We start from the raw sequence: 11,230 nt of genomic DNA on the forward strand, positions 1-11,230 counted from the left end.
AGCGCAAGAATAGCTAGTTTTAGTAATGCAAAGTTATTTTAGGGGTTGAAAATAGCCTTCCTTTTCGATATAATATGGTTGGGTGATCCGCTCGGTTGCGTGATCCGCTCGCTTACCGATTACGTTATCAAGCGCTGGGTGGTCCCCAAGCGGCTCCGCGCCGAATGACGCAGGACATTAAGCGATAAGCGATGACGAACACGCGGGGAGGAAGATCCAGAGACGATCAGCTTCGATGACATGGGGAAATTGTTCCTGACAATCGCTACGTGCTTCATTTGACCGACTTTCTACTGGCAGCCAACCATCTCAGAAATGGGTTGAGAGCAGGTGAAACTGACGAAGAGGTCCATTTTGACCTTAATAGCATTTATGATGAGCTTTACGGACAATCTCTACGATGTTCTTGGGTCCGCAAGGGTTGGAGGATGAGAGCGCAAACAGCATCGAAAAAGCGACTGTTTCCCTACCGTGAAATGAGCGTGTGGTGCCGTGGAGCATTCAAGGCCCGGAAAGGCACGTGCGTTACCGAAATGGGGTGGCCGATGGTATTCCGCTAGTCTAGAACAGGACTAATTGTGGCGCATGAGCGCGGCTGTCTGTATCTTGGTTAGTTGTGGCTGGTGCCGGCAAGCAAAAAGGCGTCGCGAGTCTTTCCGCCCTTTCGCTGCATTGCTTATTCCACAGGCCTGATATTCGAGCGGACATGCTGGTTGAGAGCATCGTTGCTGCTATCCCTGGGTGTTCCATTCATCTGTCAGCAAGTGTTTATTGACATTTGCTTCACTGCTCCGTTCTTTGGAAAGTGTTTGCAGTGACGCGTCTGCAGTTGGTTGGGGACATTTACCTCACTCGACCTGACCCGGCGCGCATTGGCGCTACGCTGTCGACCCCGTGCGAGAACTACCTCGCAACCCGTCGGCCAGGCCTAGCAGCTCCGGAATTGATGTTTCAATGTCTGATGAATATTTAGACAATTACAGCTGTTCATGATATTGTCCCTAGATTCTTAGTTTGAGGGGAAGGGTGCTTGTTTGGGCTTCATTGTCTTTTTTATCCTCTTACTGCACACCTGTTGTTGGTAAGTCTCCGTTCACATCTTCATCGACTGTGTCTCAGGCACAGATAAAAATCACATAATCGCTCCTTTTTCATACGCGGTCTCTATCTGCTAGCCCATGTACCATGTTGAGTTTGCTGACATGGTGACTGTGAAAAGAAGCCATTCTATACGACGCCTATCGCAACACATCATGCCCCGACCAAAGCGCCCCATTGAGGAATTGGCGAACAAGTCGGACTCGGACGACGAAAATTACAGCGATCATCCGGCGCGCTCATCTCGCCACGCTGCCCGATCGAAGTCGAGGAAGAAGCCCAAGCCATCGAAGAAAAGAGCGCGTCGCCATTCTGACGACGACATCACATCCGACGACGATGATATTCTAGACGATGCGGATGAGCTTGGTTTAGAGGAGGAGGAAGAGGAAGACCCCAACGCTCCGAAGAATGCAAGGGGCCTGACCGCCCGGAGGGCCGCTACTCATCGACCGGTGTATAATGAGGGCGATTCCAGCAGCGACGAGGATGATTTCGGTGAGGAGGATGACACCGAACCCGCCCGTTCGCCAAAGAAACGCAAAAGCACCGTCGTGACATTGAAAGTGAACGCTCTCAAACGCCAGCCTCTCCTTGAAGGCAGCAGGCGGATGACGCGCCGTACTCGTGACCCCTCAGAGGATATTGTCGCCCTCACGAACTCCGGTCGCCATATGGAGCTCGTCGAACGAGGTACACAAAGTCCGGAGATGGAAGCGCGGAGAAGCCGGCGTGGGTCTCGCGCCTCGAAGCGTCTCAATTTTGGACCGGAAAAGGTCGAAATCGAAGAGAAACAGGAAATATTCGAGGCTATAGAGGAGACTTCGATGGAGGTCAAGGCTTCGCAACCCGAGATCATGGAAAGCGATCACCAAGGCGATTTTGAGGAAGGTGTTCCATCGGGGCAGAATAGCGGCGAAGGTGCAGCAGAAGGCGATGACGTTGGAATCGTGCCCGAATCTGAGAATGACGATGAGAAGCATCAAGAGGAGGACGATGAAGACGACGAGGGTCCAACAACGCGGAGGAGGAGGAGCAGGCCCAGTCGGGGTCAGCCCACTGAAGAGGCGCAGCCGGACGAAGAGGAGGAACCAAAACCACGTCGTTCCGGCCGCAAGAAACCCAGAAGCTCTCAGCGAAAGCGACAAGACGATGAGAGCGACTTTGAGCCTGAGGAAGACGAGTCGAATGACGATGATGATGGGCTCTCTGAGTCCGGAAAGTCACAGGGGTCACCACGCAAAGCCAGTCAAGCTCGAGATGACGAGGAGCAGGATAGCACCGCCGGTCGGCGTCCTGGTCTGCGTAAAAGAGCTTCTCGTTCCCGTGGACAGTCCGAAGTTCGAGGAGATATTGCCGAGGAGCTTGCTGAGGAGTTGGAAGATCTCAGAGGAGACCGCCCCCGCAGGAGAGTCCAGGCGGATATCATTTACGAGAAACCAAGACGCAGCCGGAAGGACGTCGACTACCGGATCATTCGACCCGATCTCATCCTACCGATAGAGGAAGCCGAGAATGAGGTCAACGAGTCTCCTTCACGGCGAGGTCGGGGAGGCGGAGGCGGCAGTTGGCAGCGCACACTTTTCCCGACATATGGACCTTTTGGAGGCGGCGGGCCGCCAGCGATCCTGGCTCCTCCTGGCGCACCTGCTGCAACAGGGGGTGTTGACAGCGATAGTAGCGACGATGAAGTAATGCAACACCCCAAGGGCGCTACGACTGGCGGCTCCGTGTCCGGACCTCCAGGTGCAGGTCTTCTGGCTTCAACGCAAACTCATGCAGCCGATCCTCTACAGGGTCCATCTGGAACACCTGCCAATCTGGGAAAAATCAAGGATAAGCAGACGCTTGCTGATGCTGATCCCTTGGGGGTTGACGTTAATGTCAATTTCGACAGTGTCGGCGGCTTACAGGGCCATATCGATCAGTTGAAAGAGATGGTTTCCCTTCCGCTCCTCTACCCCGAGATCTTCCAACGTTTTCACATCGTGCCGCCAAGAGGTGTCCTCTTCCACGGACCCCCAGGGACAGGTAAAACGCTGTTGGCAAGGGCCTTGGCCAACAGTGTCAGCTCCGAGGGTCGCAAAGTTACATTCTACATGAGAAAGGGGGCGGATGCGCTGAGTAAATGGGTCGGTGAGGCTGAAAGGCAGCTCCGGCTGCTCTTCGAAGAGGCTCGAAAGACTCAACCCAGCATCATATTTTTTGATGAAATAGACGGTAGGTGCTCAGTTTTGCCGACTTCAAGGCCTTTATGTTTCTAATGCTCATCTGCTCTGTAGGTCTGGCCCCGGTGAGATCAAGCAAGCAGGAACAGATCCATGCCTCCATCGTGTCGACCCTGTTGGCTTTAATGGACGGTATGGATGGCCGTGGCCAAGTGATTGTCATTGGAGCTACAAACCGACCAGACTCTATTGACCCTGCTTTGCGTCGTCCTGGCCGGTTCGATCGCGAGTTTTACTTCCCGTTGCCCAACACTGAAGGTCGGCGTGCAATCTTGGATATCCATACCAAAGGTTGGGATCCGCCTCTCCCTGATCATATCAAAGACGAACTGGCCGAGATCACCAAGGGCTATGGCGGAGCCGATCTCCGTGCTCTTTGTACCGAGGCTGCTCTCAACGCAGTTCAGAGAAGATACCCTCAGATCTACAAGTCTGATCAGAAGCTTCTCATCGATCCCAAGAAGATCGATGTCATTCCGAAGGATTTCATGCTGGCTATCAAGAAGATGGTCCCCTCATCTGAGAGATCTGCCTCATCCGGTGCTACTCCTCTTTCCAAGACAGTTGAGCCTTTGCTGCGTCGACCCTTATCCGACATCAGGGCCATATTATCCGAAATACTCCCACAAAGAAAGAGGCTCACGGCTCTCGAAGAAGCTCAATTTGAGGAATATGAAGGGCCAAAAAGCTTTCGCCGTGAGCAGATGCAGCAAGAATTTGATACCTCCAGAGTGTTCCGCCCCAGGATGTTGCTGCGTGGGCCATTGGGCATGGGCCAGCAACATCTGGCAGGCGCAATCCTCAATCATTTCGAGGGACTGCACGTTCAAGCTTTTGACCTTCCGACCCTGCTCGGTGACTCAACCAGGTCTCCTGAAGCAGCCGTCATACAGCTCTTCCAAGAGGTCAAGAGGCACAAGCCCAGCGTGATCTACATTCCAAACATTCAGTCTTGGCTTGATACCGTTGGCCCGACGGTCATATCTACTTTCCTGGGCCTTTTAAGATCTATTCCCCCTTCAGATCCTGTTCTCCTATTCGGTGTCTTGGAGTCGACGGGTGAGGAGATGGATAGTGGACTGCTGGGCAACATGTTCGGGTTCTCGAAGAAGAATTTCTACGAACTAAAGGCCCCGGATTATGATGCTCGGTATGAGTTCTTCGGTAGGGTGATTGACTACGTCAAAACCTCGCCGTCCGAGTTCCCAGATCCCGAAAATCGTAAACGAAGAGAACTCGAGACATTAGAGGTTGCACCACCACCTCCACCGAAGGCCGCACCTCCTCCGACCAAGGAGCAGCTCAAGGCCCAGAAGAAGAAAGATCACCAGACCCTGAATCTGTTAAAGATCAGGATCCAGCCCATCATGGACCAGATCAAGAAATACAAGAGGTTCAGGACAGGTGTGATTGACGAGTCGCAGATCCGCTACCTGTGGGAAGAAGATGATCCGAACATTGTTACTAGCGACTTGCCCATCGAGCAACGAACAACGTTCAGGCCCTTTGAAAAAGCCTTCGATAAGCACGGGGTCCCGGGTCTTCGGGAAACTGTTTCGGGAAAGTTCTTCTACAACATGGAAATTGTGACTATCGAAAAGAGACTTTCCAATGGTTACTACAAGCGACCCAAGGATTTCCTGGCTGATATCAAGCGCTTGGCAAAGGACGCGCGGCAGCTGGGCGACCAAGAGAGGTTGCTGCGAGCCAATGAACTCCTTTCTAACGTCGAGGTCGACATTGCCACAATCGAGCAGGCGGAGCCGGCCCTAGTCGCGGAATGTGAGAATGTTTATCTGCGGGAGTTGGAGAGGGAGAAGCTTGCAGCAGAACAAGCCAGAAAAGCGGCGGAGGAGGATGGCTATACCAGACTCGTCGCGACCGGCAATGTTCCTCACGGCAATACAGACTCCGGCCCTTCAAGCGGACCTGTGGTGCTTGGTGAATCCTTCCCGGATGGGCAAGCTCGTCCGCAGACACCGAATCGACGCTCGGCCGTGAGCTTTCTCACCAATGGTTATCACCAGGGTGGTGGCTCGGATTTGAATGATCTTAGTAACCATGCCACGATCAGCAATGGGTCTCACGAGTCTCGCGGCGATGGAGATGGAGATGTCTACATGACTAATTCTGAAGATCACTCCGGCGAGAGAGAGACGCAGGGCAGTTCTTTCGGACCGTCCGCCCAGCCCAGGCCACCGTACTCGCACACGGCACCTTCGCAGCAAGTGAGACGTGAATCGGGGTTCTCAAGTCTGTCTCAAAAAGGACCAATAACTCCAATGGCCCCGGGATCACAGCCGAATGACTATACAAACGAGGCGTCTACTACGCAGACTACCTCGGACAAGAAGTCCTCCGAACAATCCTCGGTGCCGCAAAATCTTACCCAGAGTCCTGTGGCGGCGCATGGGCTGCGGCACGACTTTCCTGACCTCACTCAATATCCCGACCGTGTGTCGCAGGAGGAGCATCTCCCTGATACCCAGCAACCGGAAAGTAGCCAGCCCTCCCCGCATCCCCGTGAGTCTTTGCCCGGACACGCAGACTTTGCGAATTTGGAGACTACTGCTGCCGGGGAGAGCCAATCTCAGTCCAAGCATCAACCCCCTGTGCCCCTGTTTGAGGCGCCTGCCAAGCAATCCTCTCATATTCCCACGGCTCTTCAGTCATTGCTGAACAATGAGGATCTTTCTCCCAAAGTGGCACTTGAGCACGAATTTATCGTCAACCTGCACAAGCAACTGACGCAACGAACCAGCGGGTGCTCGGTCGAGCAGCTAGAGCAGATCAATAGTAACTTGATGGACTACATTTGGCGGATGCGAGGGGAGTGGAACCGCAACAAGGTTGCGGCTGGTATCAGGGATACCTTTAATGAAGTTCTGGAGGACATGCAGGCGATGCAGGAGATCGGCCCTATCAGTCAGAGAACAAAGGAGCAGCTGGGGGCTGATATCTTCCATGCTTAGACATGGCGTCTGGATCTTTTTTCTCTTCGCTTCCCTCTAGTCTCTGTTGCATGTGCCTTGGTTCTTTGGGTAGGGAAAACTCAGGTCGTTTTATTTCCGACGATTCTCTCTTCTTTCACTCTTTCCAATTCTTATACCTTTGCCTGTTTGCGAAGTCTCGAGCGTCACTTGAGAGTACCCCTTTTTACATGCATTCTACGAACATTCTCACTGACTGGAAATTCTTACTGTGTTTTCTGCGATCATTTAGGGCTAAGGGGGGTTTCTGCGTGGGAATGCATGCATGCACTTTTTTTCGACATTCCTCGAGCTATTTTCTACATTTCCTGCGAAAAGACTACATTGTAGATAAGACAATACAAAGAAGTCATTTTTCTTTTCAAAACCAACAGGGTTTGGCTCATGTTCTGTTATAGTAGTGCTCTCAGTGTTGGATGCAGGTACTGGTGAAGAGTGGCGGCCATGTGATCTGCACCTAAAACACCAGGCTGGCCTTTCCCTCCTCCGCGAGAATCACCATACTTAGGTATCAGTCACGCTGCCTTTCATTCATTATTCTTTTCCCCTTTCATGAACTCACAGCAGCTTCACCGTTGAATATTCTATCACTAAGAGTGATCTAGCGCAACAACTTCAGTCTCCATCCTGAAAACATCGCGATCCCCTAGAGAACCATTGTTGACGATACTATGACCCAAGTCTAATTTCCACAACTCTCACCACGACTCATTCCACCTGACGCCCTGTTTCCTCCTATAAATCCTTGAACATATTTGAATCAGTCTCAATATGGTGGATTGGCTCAGTCTCGCCGTGCCGCTCGCCTACCTCGGCGTTCTTCTCGGCTCCCTAGCAACTTTCTCGTCATTATACCGCAAGCGCAAGGCCAGTGAGTTGACTCTATTTCTCCAAATGGAGACTTGATTGCTGATTCAATTGGCGCGATTTGCAGGAAAGGCAACTTCGTTAGAACCATGGTTCCCCGCTCACCTCCAACGAGACATCTACTTCTCCCTTCTCCATCTTGACCCCCCAGCCTCATCCTCGTCGAAAGAGAAAAAGGCGCCAGCGGTGCCGGAGACGGTACTAAAGGCCGCGCTTCTCCGGCGCGCACTTGAGGATATCAAACGTGTTATGGCGCTCCGAAGCCAGAAGCAGGCGCTAGCTATGCTTCTGCAACGGGGCAGTGTCGGGGACGATCTGTGGCAGCGATTCCAGCGCGCTGAGAAGGAGATGGAGGATGAAGTTCGGGATGTAGTTGCCGAGGTTTGTTCGATCTTATCTCATTCAGTTCATGCATGCACGGGGAGGGGTTTGCTAATTCCGGTGCTTTATCCAGGCCAACGCGTACGTGCCGAACTGGGGCCAAACAATCTTTCAGTCCGCGAACGAGATGCTCAACAATGCCATGTTCCGTGAGCGGCTGCAGACTTACCAGAACAAGTTGCCCGAGGAGCGGGAGTGGTGGGATAAGAAGAAGGCGAGCATTCAAGAGGGATTCATGAAGGAGCTGGATGCAGAGAGTTCCGCTGCCACAAAACCCGAGCAAGCTACATCTACCACAACGACTACCAGCTCGACACCCGGAACCAAGACTCCCGAGTCATCCGCTGCGCCATCCACTGGAGCCCAAAGTGATGATGAGGCTGTATTGGTTGAGGCTGACGATACTGCGGCGGGTGGATCTGGGAGTGCCAGTAAGAAGAAAAAGAAGGGGAAGAAATAAAGATCGACTTTATAGATGGCGATTTTGTTCATTTTGCATGAGACAATTTGACCTGTGAGACCATAATCACCACTGAAAACAGATTCGTACTCGGAACCGCCGTTCTTTACCTTTAATGAAGGGAACGAACATTAGGTGGACTGGTTTAACTGCTCTCTTGCCATTCATGACTGTATTAGTAGCTACCTCTGAGTGGTATGCATGGGATCCGATGGAATGAGAACATTACGACAATTCTAAGTCCTGACAGTCATTCTGAATTACTATTCCGAGAATAAATGATGGTTTGGGAGAGATGAATGAGTATATATGGCCAAACTAATGTACAACAAAGCTAATTCAATTTTCTGGCCTGCGCCCAAAACGCCATTCTATATGCCTGCGACGATCGTCTGCCGCCATAATAGTACAAATCCAATAACACCACAAAGTCTAGAGAAGCAAATTATCGCCATCCAATGAAGACCCGAGATCAACATCAGAGACACCCATCTCAACAGCCACGTCCGCTATCTGATCCTCAATCTGGCCAGGTGCGGCAGCCGTTCGAGCCATGACGACGCGTAGCAGATCACCCATAATCTCCAGTTGATATTGTTGCTTCTCCTGAGGCTCGAGCTGATCGGGACTCATGCCTCGCGCTTGCAGACCGGCCGCTTTGCGCTCGCTCAGGATCTCGACGAGTCGGTTAACCTGGGCAACGTTCTCCTTGCTCCTTGGGGTGCTGGACAAACGCCGTAGACGACGCTTGGGCGTGTCCGCTGGAACGCCGGCCATGCGCGCGACCTGCAGGATAATCAGACGGGCCGTCACCTCGTCGGGAGAGAAACCAAACGTTGCCCTGAGTGAATACAGCGCAACCAGAGTACCGGGTAGATCCTTGGAGAGACAGAAACAGCGAATGATCTGGTCGTAGAGCTCTTTGGAGAATTCTTCCTGCACAGTCGACTTGCCGCGTGGGGTGAGCTGAGAATACCACTTCATCATCTCCGCAAACAAACAGCGCGCTGATGGAAACCCTGCGTCAAAGGCGGTCCGACCTCTGTCGTATTGAAGCTTGCCACAGTCCCATAGGCAGGCGTATGTCTCCAGATCTGGTTTGATTGACACAGACATGGCTTTGAACTTGTTCCAAACGGACCGAATATCTTGTTTTCTGAGCTCGGCATATAGAAGGTGGTTCATGAAATATGAATTCGGCCGGATTTGAGCATCCCCAAGGCATTTGATCAGATACTTGACCATGTCATCATCGCTCCTCCGGGTGTAATGGAGTAGAAGAATCGAAAAGGTCTCAATGTTTGCCGGGGGCATCTGTCTCTGCATGAACTTTGGAATGCGAGCGCCGTCTGTCTCCTGACGTACATGGAGCTGAGGAGAATTCTCAGGCGATGCGGTCCGTGCCCACACCAAATCAATCCGCTGCTGGATCATGGACCACCCCAGTTGCTCAGCCTTGGCTCGCGCAATGGCATTCCCTTCGCGGAGCCAAGCAGCAAGTATTCCATTCAAGTGCTTAGGGTCTGGTTTGACACCCCGTTCGTACATCAGCTCGATCACCTTCGCAGCGGAATCGACCTCGCCCATTCCGATAAGCTTTTTCATCCAGCTTGCATAGAAGAACCGGTTCTGGAACCGCCGAGGTAAAACAGTCAGAGTCGAAAGCGATATCTTATTGACGTCCTGTTCACGAATGCTGGACGTCTGCAGATTGCCTACTAGACCCAGAGCGGCCTTATAAAGGGCAGTAGAGTCGTTTGCTGGATCTTGGCCGGTCACCATCATGTCCTTGAAAACGGCAATGGCAAGGTTGAGCCTGCCCGCCTTGAGCAGTCCAATGCTAACAAAGTCATAGTCTTCCATCGTCATTTTGGACTCCAACGATGCCTTGAGCTGCAAGTATAAAGCCCATGCCTTGACTTCGGCTTCTTTCCCGGGCTGTCTTCCCCAAGCTGTGATGACCGGGAGAAGAATGCGAGGCTCGCGCGATTTATCGTTGGCCAAGAATGCTAAGGCAATATCTTGAGCTCGCTGCGGATCATCTGCAGCCGCGAAGAGCCGTACACCAAGTTTCCAATATGCCTCAAGGTCTTCCTTCCTCTGCGAAAGGTCTGTCTGATACGCTTCCCATTGGTCAAGTGCCAAGTTGATTTTGTCACTTTCCTGAAGTGACTGTATGTATGAAAGGACATGGGGTGTAGGAAGAGATCTCCCGGCGGAAATTGCGTCTTCAGCCAGGACTTGTAACCGAGTCGCGCGAGAAGCGCGCGTCAAATCCCCATTCGACTGGGACTCCCACATCATGGTCAATGCCTCTTCGGGCATTGATTGAAGAAAGTTGGGTATGACTTGCCGACAGCGACGATACCACTTCCACAGTTCTTGCTTAGCACGTTCATCAGAATGGTCATTTGCAAATCGTCTGAGACACTCATTGAGCTTGTCGATGTAAGAATGAGTTTCCGCGTCGTTCAAGGTCACTTCGTAGGGTTGTCTAGGCACCGAGGCTTTCATAGGACTTTCCTCTCCCGCTTCCGACAGCCAATTTTCTTCCTCCATTGCCATACCCTCAAACTCTTCCCTGAGCATGTCGTCCAGCTCGTCATCGAAGATCTTATCAAGACCGAAGTCGACATCAGCTTCACCTGTCTCTTCTGCATGTTTTTGAAGGGCCTCAAGCGCTATCTTCCTTTCGTGTTCCGGCAACTCTCTCATAAAGGCGCTATTCGGACCATAAGGGCCTTCTCTCAGGACCTCTAATTCCTTGTCGAGCTTGGAAAGCTCACTCTCAACCTCTTCCTTCGCAGCACGATCTTCGGCTTCCGGATCGATTTCCCTCCTGTCCTTACTCCCGCGCGTATCCTGCTCGTAGAAGCGAATCTTGTCATCTTTTCCACCATAATGTAGAAGCTGTGGCGCTAAAACGGAGAAGGCTCGCGGTCGAGATAAGGACGCAATCGACGGGCTTTTGTGGGCCACATATTGATACCACCGAGCTCCTTGAACGGCTTGGCGGAGCATGAAGTATTGAGTTCAGATCATCGGACGAAACTGTCGAAACACTAAAAGCAGGGACGTTGAGAAAGAAATGGATAGATGAGGATCTTGAAGCTCCGCGGCGAAAAAGCCACTATTACCCGATTTGGCTTAGTGGCAGACCTGAAGGTCCGCCGCGGCTCTCGAGGTTCACCATTATTGTTCCTCAA

General features: G+C 52.1%; 3 protein-coding genes across 3 annotated transcripts; 2 read left to right on the top strand and 1 right to left on the bottom strand.

Moving 5' to 3' along the window:
* Positions 1–1,253: 1,253 nt before the first annotated feature.
* CDV56_100378 (chromatin segregase YTA7) lies at positions 1,254–6,298 on the top strand (the record flags this gene model as incomplete). Its single annotated transcript, XM_026753997.1, has 2 exons — positions 1,254–3,318; positions 3,381–6,298. 2 exons carry the CDS (start codon positions 1,254–1,256, stop codon positions 6,296–6,298), a joined length of 4,983 nt encoding a protein of 1,660 aa, XP_026611775.1.
* Positions 6,299–7,087: 789 nt separating this feature from the next.
* CDV56_101281 (Sec63 complex subunit SEC66) lies at positions 7,088–8,024 on the top strand (the record flags this gene model as incomplete). The annotated part of the gene is made up of 3 exons (XM_026754900.1): positions 7,088–7,187; positions 7,251–7,564; positions 7,638–8,024. 3 exons carry the CDS (start codon positions 7,088–7,090, stop codon positions 8,022–8,024), a joined length of 801 nt encoding a protein of 266 aa, XP_026611776.1.
* Positions 8,025–8,456: 432 nt separating this feature from the next.
* On the bottom strand, positions 8,457–11,045 carry CDV56_101492 (pentatricopeptide repeat protein; the record flags this gene model as incomplete). The annotated part of the gene is made up of 1 exon (XM_026755111.1): positions 8,457–11,045. The coding sequence occupies one exon, from the start codon at positions 11,043–11,045 to the stop codon at positions 8,457–8,459; it is 2,589 nt and encodes an 862-aa protein (XP_026611777.1).
* Positions 11,046–11,230: the final 185 nt, after the last annotated feature.

Source organism: Aspergillus thermomutatus (genome assembly GCF_002237265.1).
Source record: "Aspergillus thermomutatus strain HMR AF 39 chromosome Unknown NODE_206, whole genome shotgun sequence".
NCBI classification, from domain to species: Eukaryota; Fungi; Ascomycota; class Eurotiomycetes; order Eurotiales; family Aspergillaceae; genus Aspergillus; species Aspergillus thermomutatus.